Source organism: Odocoileus virginianus, chromosome 3 (genome assembly GCF_023699985.2).
Source record: "Odocoileus virginianus isolate 20LAN1187 ecotype Illinois chromosome 3, Ovbor_1.2, whole genome shotgun sequence".
In the NCBI taxonomy this organism is placed as follows: domain Eukaryota; kingdom Metazoa; phylum Chordata; class Mammalia; order Artiodactyla; family Cervidae; genus Odocoileus; species Odocoileus virginianus.
The window spans coordinates 56,732,464-56,748,309 of record NC_069676.1 but is presented as its reverse complement, the minus strand read 5'-3'; the positions used below and the strand labels follow the sequence as shown (position 1 = coordinate 56,748,309).

The window sequence follows — 15,846 nt, the reverse complement described above, 5'->3', positions numbered from 1 at the left end:
GAATTTAACCCATCAAATAAAAATGAGGTTTGTCAGGGAGCTGGGAAAAGCCAAGCAGCTGTCTTGGATTTCCTATAGCCCCGACTCTTTGATTTTCAGCTATTGTTCACCCATTTTTAATTACCCAATTTAGGAGTAGACTGTTGCCGTGTTTTAAGACATTAGGATAGCACAAGTCTAACAGTGAGGGGTTATTTTTGGTAGAAGCAGAATGAGCTTCTACATGTACCATAATCTTAAATAACACTTATTTGCTTTACTAAAGTAACAAAAGACTTTAAAAACAAATATAAATAACTGAAAGGCAAAGAAATTCATAATCTGTTATTGAAAGATTCATTCTAAGAAAACTTTGTTCTCTTAACATAGAGTATAGACTAAATTTCAGTCTGTTACCAATTTACCAGATAGCAAACAAACAAAATTTTTCAGTTAATCTTAGAAAAGTCTTTTTTATAAATCTTGAAGAACTAGCAGTATTTTTTTTTTAAGGCATGAGAGTGAAACCATACAAGGCATGTTTAAAATCTAATTAAATTGTAATTAGCAAAGTAGCCTGGTCATTGCTGTGACTTGTAACACTTTAACATGATAACTAAAATTATAACTGACAGCATTTTACCAGGACATATCAGATTTTCATGAATGTCACATAATTTTTAGGATATCTATATAAGTAACATCAACCATACAATATATCCTGAGGAGATTTATCACTCCTCCAACAATATTTCCCATGCAATTTAACATGTCAAATGAACTCAGGTAGTTTAATAGCTCTTTGGGATGTCTCAGGGGCCCTCTGAAGCATCCCAAAGTCAGCTAGAAGTCAAGCTATTTAGGCAGTTTTGTCAATAAATATCAAAAGGGTTTATAACAGTCAGTCAGAGAGAGTCATATAGATCACTGTGAAATAATATATTTACTTAGCCAAAGTAACAAAGAAGATTTCAAAGGTAAACATAGAACAGATCACTTCAGAGGTAAAGAAACTTAAAATCCATTATCAAGGCAGTTCAACGTCTCAAGAAAACTTTTATTTATACACAAAACTCTTCCCTTGGGGTCTAGTTTCCATAAAACCTCTTAATCACTTTTTGTACCCATTTGTTCTCCCATCCTGGAACAGCCAACTGTAAGTCAGACTTACTTCCTTTTTTCTTCATAAAATGTAACTTCATTTTTCATACCTTCTTTACTGAACACACACATCTTACATTTTTTTTAAGCAACCAAGAATTGACTTTCATATTAGCATTTTATAGATTGGTAACATAAATACCAGTGATAATTAAAAAAAAAATTCTAGCGAACATCTCAGGATGGCGTCAAACATTATTCATTTGTAGTCTCAAATCTCTTTAGTTTTTCTGTAAAAGAAAATCAGTGTTTAGTAGTAAATGTTTGAAAATCTTATTTTATTTGGAAATGACCTAACTATTTAATAGACTTACAATACTTAGTTTAGCACAACCCTTAGAAATTTAAGTTACACCAATCTGGAGAGACTATTGTAGACAGATATTTTTAAAGAATAATTATTCTTAATAGAGTTTATATACACACTTATATCTCACTTACATTTTTTGGAAGTTTTTTCACTTGAGGTAATTTCTTTGTTGACAAACTTGTAACAGATATAATATTTAACTTATATTAAACCTAGGCACAATGAAAATATTTTACTTGATGTTAATTACTCTAAGACATGTCTATATTAGATAGGTCAACAAACAAACATTAATATCAGGTATTTAATACTGAATATTTCCAAGTTTACCTGAACCTGGAATTTATTGTTTAATTTAGAATTATTTGATTTGTAAGAACTGCTCCCTTCTGGAAACCAAGGACATTGCTCTTGGACAAACGTAAAAAAGGACTGAACACTGGTCTTTTTAACTTTAATTCCTCTGCGGTTAAGGAGTTGCATTATGACTCCAATAAAAAGCTGCCTTTCTTTTGACTAACTGTTGCCCATTTTTGTTAGTAATTAGAAGAAGAAAAAGGAGAGGATCTTAATCTTAGAAAAGAAGGAAGCTGAAACCTACCCACCTTTTTACCCTAGCTTTCTTATGTAGAGGGGGCCTATAGCACCCTAGTGGGGTCTTACCTGAAATCTACCCAGCTATTGGGGTCCTACCTACCCTCCTTACCCTACCTGTCTTATGCAGGGGGGCCCGCAACACCCGGGTGGGGTCCTAGCCATTCCAAAAACTGGACAATGAGAGACTTACCTTTGGGTCCCTGTTCGGGTGCCACTTGCCAGGGCCTTTGCCCCAGCAGGATCCAGGAGTACCCTCAGGATGAATGGTGTCGGCGAGTGATAGAGAGAGAGAGAGAGAGAGAAACAGACAGACAGACCAGACCGGGGTGTGCAGCAGAGTCTGGCAGTGTTTTATTTTTCATTGTAGCCTTTATACCCTAAGTTGGTACATTTCTAAGGGGGAGATAAGCATACAGACTTAGTTTAACATTACATCAGCTTGTCCTTCACGAAACCAGGTGTTCTCTGTATATTTTTGTTTATGAGAGTCTTTTCCATAGATTTTTTGTACATTATCTTCTGGCCTGAGCTTAGCAGAAAACAGAAAAGTGGCGATCTCATGGTACAGCAGGTTGCAACCTCACGGTACAGCAGGTTGCAACATAGTAGAAATACAATCCTGTTAACACAAAGTCAGTCTTTTTGCAGAAGTTCTCAGCTAAATTTATCTAAAAAGTTTAGCACACAAAGACTCTGCAGCTCTGGTGAGGGAGTCCCTGTTTAGCACTCCTGGTTAAAATTAACAATTATCTTATTGTTTTTACACTAGGGCTAAACTCTTATTTTTCTGGATCTTTAACTATATTAACAATAGTTTCTACTGCACAACCTCAGCACATTAACAGCAATCAAACATTGATCCAATAACCACATTTAAAATAATATTTTTTGTGTTTTCTAATAGGGCTTCCTCACCCCACAAAGGGCTCTGTGCCTATTAGGGCCTTTTTTATGGATAATCTCTATGTATAATATCTTTTGACTTTCAGGCCTGTTGACAATTTATGGCTTGCACCTGGTGTAACTTTAAGCAACTTTAGTAGCCGACCCTGTCTTTTTTGTGGTTAATCTATTTTCTTTCTATTAGGTGTCATCTCCATGGGAACTATATAGGATTACATTTTTACAGAACAGAAATGCAAAGGATTGCAAAAACAGCAGGTATAGCACAAAACAGGCTCTTAGTCTAAAAGTTAACTACCTGCAGGAAGTCACAAGCTAATCTCTATCTAAACTATTTTGTATTAGGCACATTTGTGGCTATTTTATTTGTGGAACCTTTCTCACCCCATGGAGGGACCTATGGTTAATGGTTTCTTTTGTTAGCGTACTGTGCTTAGGATGATTAGAACAATCATGAGCATTTTTTGCAATGAGAACACACATTTGTCAAACAAGCCAGAATGCCAGCAAAAGGGTTTGAATTGAAGCATTTCCTTCATCCCTGGCCCCTTCATAGGGTACCAGCATCCAGGAGATTTATTAGTTAGGGTTTTAAGTTGGTCCTCATTCAGTGAAAGAGGAGCAGGAGAGCTCTCAGCAGGCAACACAAGAATCCGCAGCAGGGCGAACAAGAACAACAGCAGAAAAGGGGGAAGGATACAGGGTGGGGTAGAGGCCGGGGCCAACCTGGAGGGTCCCTTGTATCCTGAACGGTCTTGCGTGTCAGGTCTTTTCCTCATGACCTCATCGTGGATGGGATCCTGAATGGCCTTGCGTGTCAGGTATTTTTTTCATGACCTCGTCATGGGTGGGATCTCCAATAATGGCTCCCGGCACTTGGAGAGGGGGAAGAAAAAGAAGAAAACAAAGGAAAGGAAGAGAAAAGAAAAGAAAAATACGTGTGACTGGGTAGCATGATGAAGGACATAAATTAACATTTTTGGAGATGAGGCCTAGGCACTGATACTTTAAAAAGTCACTGCTTTTTCAGAAGCCTTTGGATAACTTGAATAGGCAGACAGAGTTGAAAAGCACTCAGATCAAGCCTTCACCTATAATTAGGAAAAGTGAAATCTGAAAAAAAAGGGACAGATGAAATATCCTGACCAGTGTCACTTAACCTATGTATGGGAGAATCTGATTTGTGCAAACTCATATCTCATGATTCTCAAGCCAGAACCTTTTCTGCTACAGTTACTTTGGTTCCTGGGGGCAGAACTACAAAATGATCCCAGTAGACTATAGCTCATTACTGCTAGCTTCCAGGTAAGCTGCCTAATTTCAGCACTAACACGATTGCTACATGAAAAGCTGTGAGCTAATGACCCGTCCTACAGCACATTCAAGCCTAAATTCATTTCATTCTCCCTTGTTCATTACCCTAAAAAAGTGCTAACTGTTCCTGCTATGAAAAAATGGAAGATCCTCAGCTTTGGTCTCAAAATCCCACTGAACAGCCATGGAAGAAGGCAGACTGCTGGCAGCATAATGAGGGTTTGGGTTCAAGGTTAACCAGCCATGATTGGATGGTGCGTGATTACTTCATTCCTTATCACTCTTGGACTGCCTGTGCTTCAAAAGAAGCACAGGTCCAGAATGCATATCTAGTAGATCTGCTTGACTTTGATCCACCAGGATTTTGCAGATGAAGAAGTTGGATGGATTAGATGACTGACTGACGATTAGTAGCTGAGCCAAGATTCCTAACCCCTATTTCCAGTATCAGGTATTGCTTACAATATTCTGACCCCATGGTAGAGTTCTTGAACAGTGTCATGTTCAAAAGAACAGAGCAACCAACAATAATGGGTTAAGAACCTGAGTTCTTTTATTGTATTTTGAGGATACCATGAAAGAGGCCCACATTCCATGTCAATACTTTGAAATTTCCCTTCTGTTCTTTTTTTTATCTACTGCCTTGTGCTTTATAACTGCACTTTTCTTGTCTTTTCAACTCTTTGCCATCAAAATAACCTCCTCCTTAACCCTAGTATGTGCTATGATCTTCTCTTTTTCACTCCAGTTTTACAGCTGCAAAGACAGGAACATCTTAGCGAGCTGGGGAGGAAAGAAATCCCATAAAGCAATGGTCTTCAGCCTTTTTGGCACTAGGGAGTGGTTTTTGTGGAAGACAGTTTTTTGCAGTGACTGGGGGTGGGAAATGGTTTTGGGATGATTCCAGCATATTACATTTATTGTGCACTGTATTTCTATTATTATTACATCAACTCCACCTCAGATCAGTAGGCATTAGATCCTAGAGGTTGAGGAACCCTGCCATACAGAAATCTGTATAGTGGGCAGACAGAAGGATAGTTTGGGGCCAATCATAGATTTCAGGGCCGTTACAACCATGCCCCAGTCACCTCCCTCAGGATGTTATTCTCAATTGCTCTGCTCCAGCATTTCCATTATCTACCTTGCTATAGTCAGATTTATTATGACCTCATAGGCCCAGCATATATTGAACATGTAAGCCATGGGACTCACTGTGACCTGTAGGTGGGAAATCTGTTTTTTTCCCCCCTTTTTAAAATATAGTGGAGATACCCAGGCTGCTGTAGCATTGAGATAGTATGCTTTAGTTGAGAAAATAATTCTAAGGCAAAAGTGATAATAATTAGGATTCTTCTGGACCACCAGCCTGGAGAAAAGAATGATTGCTTGACAAAAGCTTGTAACCCTTGATCTTTCATTTGATCTCCTCCAGGTAAAGACACTTCTTCCAAGGATCCAACCATATCAAGTGAATTTATATCCTCATCTGAAAACAAGGAAAAATGTTTCCTGCCACAGAACATGATTCCAGGTATCTAAACCCCAAAGACAAAACTTATTTAAAAATATTTTTCATGTAGAATGTTACAGTAACCCCCTTATCAGTCTCATCTACCATTTCCCTCCCTCTGATCCTTCCTAGGCACCACCATTAAATACATCTTTGTAAGCATGACCTTGACTGTGATATTCACTTGCCCACAAATCTTCCAATGCTCTCCATTGCCTGTGTGATTAAAGCCAAACCATCTCAGCTGACTCTGAAAGCTTTTCACAATCTGGTACATATTAGGAATTCTATACATATTTGCTCTATTAAATAAAGTATATATCACCAATAGATTTTAAGGTGCTGAAGGACAGGTGCAATTTTTTGAATAATCAAGTATTCTACACAGTACCTAAAAGAGTTGTTTGTGCATATGTAATGGTGCTCAGAAAATGTTTGGTAAATAAACACATGAATGATTGAATAAGTCCATGAAGGTCTTGTTTGTCTTCTATATACCACCTTATACAGAGGTTATTAAATATATAAGGGCATAAAGGGTTGAGTATGTGGGATGAGATTGGCTGAGCAGAAGGGTGTCTGTCTGATTCTTTTTGGCAGAGCAGAAGGGTGTCTGTCTGATTCTTTCAGAATGAAAAGATTTTGAAATTAAAGTAGAAAAAATCTTTTTCTTAATACATATTTTTCACAATGTTATCTTTAAGAGACTTTAATGAAATTGGCAAAGAGAACCGTCCAGAGAGAGAGGTACAACTGAGCTGAACCTTGTATTGAAAATTCTGAGGATAAACCTGGGGAAAACCCAGTTTCTGTTATCCAGTAACAGGGACCATTTTTAATGGCAAATCACGTACCAAGCACATGCTAAGTCATGCCTGCATTTACTTCTCATCGTCACATACTCACTTCTAGGAGGTGGCACCACATTCTGCATTTCAAAGGTGGCAAACAGAGACTCACAGAGTGGGGTAAGTTCCCCAGTGCCACACAGTTAATACATGAGGAGAAAGGGATTCAATCCACGGTCCTTGTTTGTAACCATGATGCCCTGTTGTCTCCCAAGTATGTATTTCTCTACAGCATACAAAATCAAGATTTGTGAAAAAAGATCTGCAGTATGAATGTTTCAAAGGATATGTACTATGTAAACAGATAGTGTATAATGTCATGCCACATTCTTTTTTTCCCCCATTTTAAATTCTGTCAAACTTTTTTGTTGACTATGAAAAAAGACTTGCCCTCTATTTTTTTGCTCTTCTGTCAATCTGCTTATCTGTCTGTCAGCTTGGGCCATCTCTGAAAAGGCTGAATCGCCAGCCATCTGTTGTTTCATGAACACAGTGGAGTCAGCATTTTATCCTATCAGTGAATGAACAAAGGGTACATGTAGGCGAAACTTAACCTCCCAAGCCAGAACTTGTCTATCTTTCAGCATTTTCTGCTATGATGCTGTTTCCAAGAAGATCATAGTGTAGGAAGGGGAGACTCAGCTCCAACTGCCAACCTCTTCTTCATGAGGAAGAGTCACAGTCAATCAGACACATTATCATGATTAAACCACTAGTTTTCAGAAGGATTAAAAAAAGTGACAAAACGTACTTTGTACTAAAAGTAGAGTGAATTTGGTTTACTCCCTTGTCCTCAGTGGGCACTGTAGGATCCCACGTTGGCCTAGAGGTGTTGCTCTGAGTATCAGCTCTCACTGGTTGAGATCCAAAAGCAGTCTGCTTGTTTAAATCCAGGTCTTTTGAGTTCCATAAGCATGAACTCAAGTGCATGGCAAGGAGATTCACTTTGAAGGGGCCATCACTTATCAGGAGCTTTTCTAGGGGAGATTCTGGAGGGGAGTTTGGATCAGGCTTTGGAAGGACAAGAAGTTTAGTGAAAAGAAATCACAGAATCAGTTAGTGTCAAGGTTAATTACAGTGTAACATGATGAGGGCAGTGAGCAGAAACTGCTGGAGTACTAGGGTAGGGATGGGGGTTTGTGACGGACAACAGCTAATGCTTAATGTGTTTTTTGAATGTTTAGTATGCACCCAACATGGAACAGAATGCTTTATGCACATAATCTCATTTAGTAAGCCTCTTAAAAATTCTGTGGGATTGTACTGTAAAAGCTCTTCAGCTAATGAGAAAAGTCAAGTGTAGAGGGGTAATTAACTTCTCAGGGTGGCGCAGTTAACAAAGGCAGAGCCAAGCCTTGAGCCCAGGTCTGTGTGACTCCTCCTCCCTGGGCTTACCTCCTCCCAGAGATCATTGTTCAGTGAGGCTACCAGATGAACATTGGACCTGGACTGCTGAAGATGGAGGACTTGCATGAGATTAGAACACAGGCCAGGGAGGAGCAGAGTGGAATAAACATCCACCTGAAGCTCTCACCGATGTCAGGTCAGTGGGTATTGTCGTGTTGGAGCTGGCCTGCAGCCACAGCATTTCCGCAACCTCTGCATTAGAGACGAGCCTTTTTAAAGATAGAAGTTCAGGCTGCCTGTGTGCTTAGGTGAGCATGACAAGGGCTATCTTTTATGTTTTCAGGAATTTACAGAAGCCCTGGCAAGTTAAGGCTAGAAGACAAACCTCTGTGCTTATCCAGTTGATGCCTTCATGGTTCATTGTGTTTGAAAATTGTTAATGGTATTGCTACTTATTGTCTAAAGAAGACACATGGCAAAGTGCAGTTATAATAATGAACCTCCTCAGCATGGCCTTTCATGACAGCACTATCCACTCTCCAACAGCTCCATCACTCTGTCTCTTTACCCTATTAACATTTTTTTACTCATACCCCTTTTCTCCATCTGAAATTATTGTGTGCACGGAACTGGTTACTTGCCAAGAACACAAGCTCCATGAGAGCAGGACCATGTTTATTTTTTTCCCACTGTATCCTAGCACCTAAAACAGCTTCTGTTCAGAGTGTTGGTTTGAATGAATGTGCATTTTGACGATATTAAAGGTAAACTATAATATATTAACCATTTATCCTGACAAACAATAAATGCATTATCAGAAAGAAGCATATTAGAGGAAATACATGTGTATAAGTATAATGCATGGGCTTCCCTGGTGACTTAGTGGTAAAGAAACAGCTTGCAATGCAAGAGATGTGGGTTCAATCCTTGGGTTGGGAAGATCCTCTGGAGAAGGAAATGGAGCCCATTCCAGTACTCTTGCCTGGGAAATGCCATGGACAGAGGAGCCTGGTGGGCTACAGGAGGCTGGTATGACTCCATGGAGTTGCAAGGGAGTCAGACACAATAACAGCAATGTATAATGCATAAAGTACATGATATTTATTACCTATCATAAATCTGACATATAAATACTCTTCTGTAAATATGGATAAATTTCATATTCTTTGGAAACATTCATAAATCATCCGCAGTAGGAAATATGTTTTAGCTGGTTCTGTGTGGTACTGTTCCTTCAAGGCTAGACAGCTAGGAATATACCCTGTACAAACAGAAATAACCAACCCAACTGTAGCAGTTCCTGAGATTCTAGAACATTCTGGGCTTCAGCATATATATAAATTATTTTTTGAGAGGGGAGAAGTTTCAAGAATGTGTTCAGAGAATTGTTAAGATTACTTAACAATTACTTAACAATCTCTAATTGATGAGACCACCACTTTAGGGAATGGATGTGGGAATCACTGGGGGTTATCTAATTCTTTCTTCCCTATTATTGCATTTCCATCCTGATCTTTCTCCCTCTGTTCTCTTTAAGATCTGACACTCTCCTTCAGTGTGAAGAGCCGCTCCAGAAGGTGTGTAAATGGCCCCTTGCAGGAAGCAGCCAGGAGGCGGCTCTGGGCACTGGAGAATGAGGACCAGGAGGTGCGTGCATTGTTTAAGGTGAGCTTCTGGGAGCAGTGCAACCTCATCTTTTGTCCTTCCACTACCTTTACTCTCCCCAGCACCTAGGACGGTGGCAGGAACAAAATCCCTCAAGAAAACTTCTAACTGAATGCACAATAATGTATAGGTTCTCTGCTCAGCAGGAATGGGTCAACCCTTGGAATCAGAGTCAGAGAAAGCTTCATTTTAAATCTATTAATTTTTGATTGCCTGCATACTTCTGTAGAATGGGAATCATTATAATATCAAGTATACTTTTTAAAAAATGTGAATTTGGCTCTTAAAAATTGTGATAAAATATACATAATGTTTTCAGTTTTAATGATTTTTACTGTACACATCAGTGATATTAAATGCATTTATATTATTGTGCAACCATCACCACTATCCATTCCGGAATTTCTCATCATCCTGAACTAAAACACTGTACCCACTAAACAGTAACTCTCCTCTATCCCCTTTCCTCAGTCACTGGTAACCTCTAAGTGTACTTTTTTTAAGTACCAAAGTTACCAATCAAAAATTAATAGCTATAAAATTTATAATGAGAGGAGGAAAAGACAATAAGATAAACTAGTTTCTCATCTTTCATAGTAGAGATAGATAGGTAGATAGTACCTTCAAGTTCTAGACCAAGGAAGGAGGGTATAATTAAATTATTTATATTTTAGGGGGTACTTCAGTCAGTTCAGTCGCTCAGTCATGTCCAACTCTTTGCGATCCCATGAACCTCAGCACGCCAGGCCTCCCTGTCCATCACCAACTCCCGGAGTTCACCCAAACCCATGTCCATTGAGTCGGTGATGCCATCCAACCATCTCATCCTCTGTCGTCCCCTTCTCCTCCTGCCCTCAATCTTTCCCAGCATCAGGGTCTTTTCAAATGAGTCAGCTCTTTGCATCAGGTGCCCAAAGTATTGGAGTTTCAGCTTCAACATCAGTCCTTCCAATGAACACCCAGGACTGATCTCCTTTAGGATGGACTGGTTGGATCTCCTTGCAAGCCAAGGGACTCTCAAGAGTCTTCTCTAACACCACAGTTCAAAAGCATCAATTCTTTGGTGCTCAACTTTCTTCATAGTCCAAATCTCCCATCCATACATGACCACTGGAAAAACCATAGCCTTAACTAGACGGAACTTTGTTGACAAAGTAATGTCTCTGCTTTTAAATATGCTGTCATAACATAGGTTGGTCATGACTTTCCTTCCAAGGAGTAAGCGTCTTTTAATTTCATGGCTGCAGTCACCATCTGCAGTGCTTTTGGAGCCCAGAAAAATAAAGTCAGCCACTGTTTCCACTGTTTCCCCATCTATTTGTCATGAAGTGATGGGACCGGATGCTATGATCTTCATTTTCTGAATGTTGAGCTTTAAGTCAACTTTTTCACTCTCCTTTTTCACTTTCATCAAGAGGCTCTTTAGTTCTTCACTTTCTTCCATAAGGGTGGTGTCATAGTTGCTAGGAGAATTAAAGGCAGAAATAGTTAAAAGTTGCTGTAAGTTGTTAAAAGAGATGGGGGAAAGAGAACACTGCTTTACATATTAAACTAGCATGTTCTAGTTATTTTACAGTCTCTGTGTGAATTTGATACAAATTTAAAAAAGGAACATACTCTATTAATCAGCCTTATACTAAAAAAGATAGTGTTTGGTTTGTTGGGAGAAGTAAATGAGATAGTATCTGTAGAGAGCTTGGTGTTGTGCTTGGGTGGTAGGATGTGCTCCAGAAATAGTAGATATATTATAAATAGCAGAATGGTTTTGTTTTTAAATCTCCAGAATTCAAGAACTTGGAGGGATTAGCTACTAACTGGCACCATTGAGTTTCTTTTAATTTGAGTCACTTTTGACATGGGCAAGCACTGGGTTTGGTGGTGTAAACTGGCCTACTGGGGCTTGGAGTCAGTTGAATCTGAGATCCAGTTTGGGTGTCATGGCTCCCTTGACTTACCCTGTCTGTGCTCTGTAATCCTTGAGTATAAAACAGGAATAATACCATTTCCTATTAAATCTGAAATGCCATTTGATTATAAATTTATTATTTTGAGAAGGAAAATAAGTGATGGCAATTATTTATGATGTCACGCTTCCTCTTCTTTTATTTCAGAAATGGTTAAATGTGATAAAAGTGTATTTGGAATGGGTTAACTCCTCTTTTCTAGGGTTATTGTGAAAGTTAAATGAAGCATTGCTCATCAAACTATTGCTGAAGTGCCTAGTGTGTAGTAAATTCCTTGTAAACCAATTTTTACTAAGGACCCTCTTCCCTGACTACCAGGGTCCACATCTCCCAAGGACCTGAGGCCTTTTGGGGCCTGGGATAGGAGAATCTCAGAGTTGACTTTGCTGATGTAGGGGTTTTTTCTTTGATCCTTCTGTCCTCTCCTTTCTCCAAGGTTGGATTTCAGGGGTTGATGAAATCAACCTCTCAGGATAGGATTTCAGGGGTTGATCTTTGATGGTAGGACCTGGCCTGGAGGGAGAGGGACTTTCTGATCCTAACTTGTTACTTCAAGTCCAAAAGCTTGGACAAACAGAAGAGAAATGTTTTAGGGGAAAACCAAGTCTGGGCAGTGATTCAGGCCTTTTTATTCAGGTATTTAAAAAGAGGGGGTAAGTGTTGCAGGTCTCTTCTTGCTCTGCTAGTATGTAAATTTCCAGCCTTTTGGAGGGTAGCTTGGCTCCTGTATTTTAGGATAGAAAACATGTATTCCCAATTACACTTCTTGGAATTACTTGTGTCAAAACAATCAAGGATGCAGGCAAAGGTTTAGATATGGAATGTTTATCACAGTACTGTTTAGGATGTCAAAAAATTAAAACAACTCAAATGTCTAATCATAATAAATCATTAAGAATTAATTATCTTAGTGTGACAATGGCGTAAATAACCATTAAAAATAATGTAGATTATTTAATGACTTGGGAAATGGTTCATAAAACATTGTTTAGTGACAAACTAAATAGTTACATAGAAACTCACGTTCGGGATAAAAGGTTCAAAGTTCATAGACAAAGTTGTTAACATTGATGATCTCTAGGAGGAGGGATTATGGATACTTTTTATTTTTGTATGCTTTTGTTTTTCTGTTTGCTACTTTCATAAAAATAATTATTAAACAGAGATTCACAGTTGAATTTACTTCCCAGGTGCCTTCTGTGATGCATTCTTCACCCTCTAACACGTACTTTTTTTTTAAACACAAAAGATAACATTTTCTGTGCATAGTTCTACACTTTGGTTTCTTTTTGTTGCTGCTGTTGTTTCATTCAGAGGGTAGATTTGGAGCCTGTATCAATTCACAAAGAGATTTTTTATGGATATATAATATTATAATTTTATAATATAAAATGTATCCATTGAATGGATGAATCATAATTTATCTTAACCAGTCTCCTATTGATGAACATTTAGGTTATTTCCTTTTTGTTTTTCTGGTGATGTAAAAAATATACACCAGAATTGGTGAAAGTGGTTAAAAGGTACAAGCTTCCAGTTATAAGATAAATAAGTGCTGGGGATGTAACATATAGCTTGGTGACTGTAGTTAACAATACTATATTGAATATTTGAAAGTTACTAAGAGAATAGATCTTAAAAGTTCTCATCACAAGAAAAAATGAATCTGTAATTATATGAGGTGGTGGATATTAACTAAACTTACTGTGGTCATCATTTCACAATATATACATATGTTAAATCATTATATTGCACAGTAAAAATTAATACGATGTTATATGTCAATTACATCTCAAAAAAAGAAGTTCATACACAGCATGTTGTCATATGTGAACTTGTTCACAGAACACTTCTGTCATCCCAGACTGACTCACTATTCTCTTTACTCAGGACCTCTCAGCCAGGTTGGTGGGTATCCAGTCCCAGAAAGCCCAGTTCCTCATCACCTTTAAGACTATGGAGGAAATCTGGAAGTTCTCCACCTACCTGAACTTAGGTATGACATGGAGCAGGCAGGTAAAGGAGCACCTGTGTCTCAGATCAGCCATTTTGTAGAGCTTGACATTAAGGAATTGGTGTGCCTCTGATAATTAAAAGAGATAGCACTTAATTGGATGTTCTAATAGAAATATCACAAACTTCCTGGAACTAAATCTAAAGCAGATACTGCACTGAAATGTCACATGCAGCACTTCTTTGTTTCAAGGAGAGATTATTAGATAATCAGTTAAAATTGCCCAACAGTTATTGTTCATCTACAAAATTCAACATAGAGATAGATTCAAAATTTATGGTTAAAAAGAAAAAGAAACCAGCCTTAGGTAGGATCTAAGTAGCTGTTCAAAATAGTTCCAGATCCATGTTCCATGTTTTTGGAAGAGTCAAAGAAAGATATGGGGGAATTGTCTGCTAAAGAGGCCTCAGGATGAAGGGTTTTCTAGAAGGTAAAGAAGAATATTGGGGCACAGCAGCAGTACCAGTGTCGGGGGAAATAGTTTACCTACCATCTCCATGGAGAGTAACTCGTGATAGGGAAGTTACAATTGCAAAGCAAAACCAAGCAAAGCAGGAGGAGGCCTCTTGAATTGATGCACATGTTTTACATCTCTTAGACAATGTTGGGCTCCATGCAAACCACAGGAAGTGATTTCATGTAGGGGAGGAGGGTCAAGATGGCTCTTCACTAGAAGCCATAAATTCTTCTCTTGTAGTCAAGGTGATTTTCTACTTTCCACTCTACCCATTTGCTTCTGTGACCATTAGAGATCCTTATTATTCAAAGTGTGCTCCATGGACCAGCAGAATCAGCATCAAGTGGGGCTTGTTAGAAAAATGGAATCCTTAGCAAATGAACAACAACAGGCCCCACCCTAAACCTACTGAACCAGCATCTCTATTTTAATAATGTCCTAGGTGATTTTTGTGCACATTAAAGTATGATAGGCACTGTTACAGAAGATACACAGGGCCTAAAGCAGTACAGTGGAGAGTCAGAATGGAAAAAGACAGGTTTTGCATCTTAAGAAAGTAAGGAAGTCTAGTGTAGAATCAAAATTTTAATACAAATCATTTAAATTTATAGGAATGTTTAAAATACTATCCATTATCATTACAGTTTTGCAATTTGCATAGTTTTTAGTCTGGTTTTAACAAGTGAGATCTTACTGGGCATGAGATAAGGGGAGGGTCAGAGGAGTGTTAAAGTAAATCCTGACTCACTTATGGATCATAGAGAATCTCCCTGGCTACTGCATCATCAGGGATATAAGAATTTGGATTTGGTCAGGAGAACTTTAAGGGGGAACCAGGAACCCTCAGAGTCAACATTGTAATCTTGGAGATTCCTCTATGGGTATATTATAAAAAGGTAGTTTGGTTTGATAATCTTGTTCTGCGTTTATGGAGACTCATAATATGTTGAAAATAAGCATGATTTAAAAATGATTTATACTTCCCAATAGATGTTGAGAAGAACTAATTAGTTTTAGAAAATTTCTAGCTACCTCTCTATGCTCTTCTAATTCCAGTTAAATGTAGTCAGGTTAGGGATGAAGGTCTGGGGGAGAAATTCAGGTGGGAAATTGCTCACCCTAATGCTCAGCTAATGATAGGAATCATGTTGTTGAGGAATCCTGTTGGGCTTGACTTAGGCTACGTATCCACATGTCTGGAGCATCTCCTTTTTGACCACAAGTATTGGCTCAACTGCCGACTGGTGGAGGATACAGAGATCCACGTGTCAATAGATGATAAACACCTGGAAACTATATACCTGGGACTCCTGATCCAGGAAGGTGAGTATGGTGTAGGGGTGGGAATGAGGGTCTTACCTGTGTATTTGTTATCAGAGTCCTTGCAATAGGATACAGAGGGAGGCAAAAACCATTCAAACATGAAAATATTCACAAACAAACCCACCTGTTATAGTATTATTTCAAGCATCTCAGTTTAACATCAGTATCACATGAACAGCTGTGTTGCCCAGTCTCACTGATTGTCTGATGTTGGAACTACTTGAGAATTTTTAAGAAGATGCCCATGTCAGGGCTCCACTGGGGTCAGTTTATCTCCAGAAATGGGGGTCAGGCTTTGGTATTTTTCAAAAGTTGCAGATTATTCTAACATGCACCCAAGATTAAGAACCACTATTCCAAACATGTGATATAATTTGATTATAAAATAAAATTGCAGATCTTGCAAAACTTGCATGATTTCATGAAATTAAAGAAAGTGATATTAGAAAAC

The 15,846-nt window shown here is 38.5% G+C and overlaps 1 protein-coding gene across 4 annotated transcripts in view; it reads left to right on the top strand.

The window, feature by feature from the left end:
* Positions 1 to 15,846, top strand: part of SH3TC2 (SH3 domain and tetratricopeptide repeats 2) — a 58,497-nt gene that overhangs the window by 10,329 nt on the left and 32,322 nt on the right. For all 4 annotated transcript variants that reach the window (XM_070465615.1, XM_020903434.2, XM_020903433.2 and 1 more), the window contains exons 2-5: positions 5,700 to 5,798; positions 9,510 to 9,637; positions 13,492 to 13,597; positions 15,252 to 15,395. In XM_070465615.1, the coding sequence (XP_070321716.1) occupies positions 5,700 to 5,798; positions 9,510 to 9,637; positions 13,492 to 13,597; positions 15,252 to 15,395 (477 nt within the window). The remainder of the gene's footprint in view (positions 1 to 5,699; positions 5,799 to 9,509; positions 9,638 to 13,491; positions 13,598 to 15,251; positions 15,396 to 15,846) is intronic.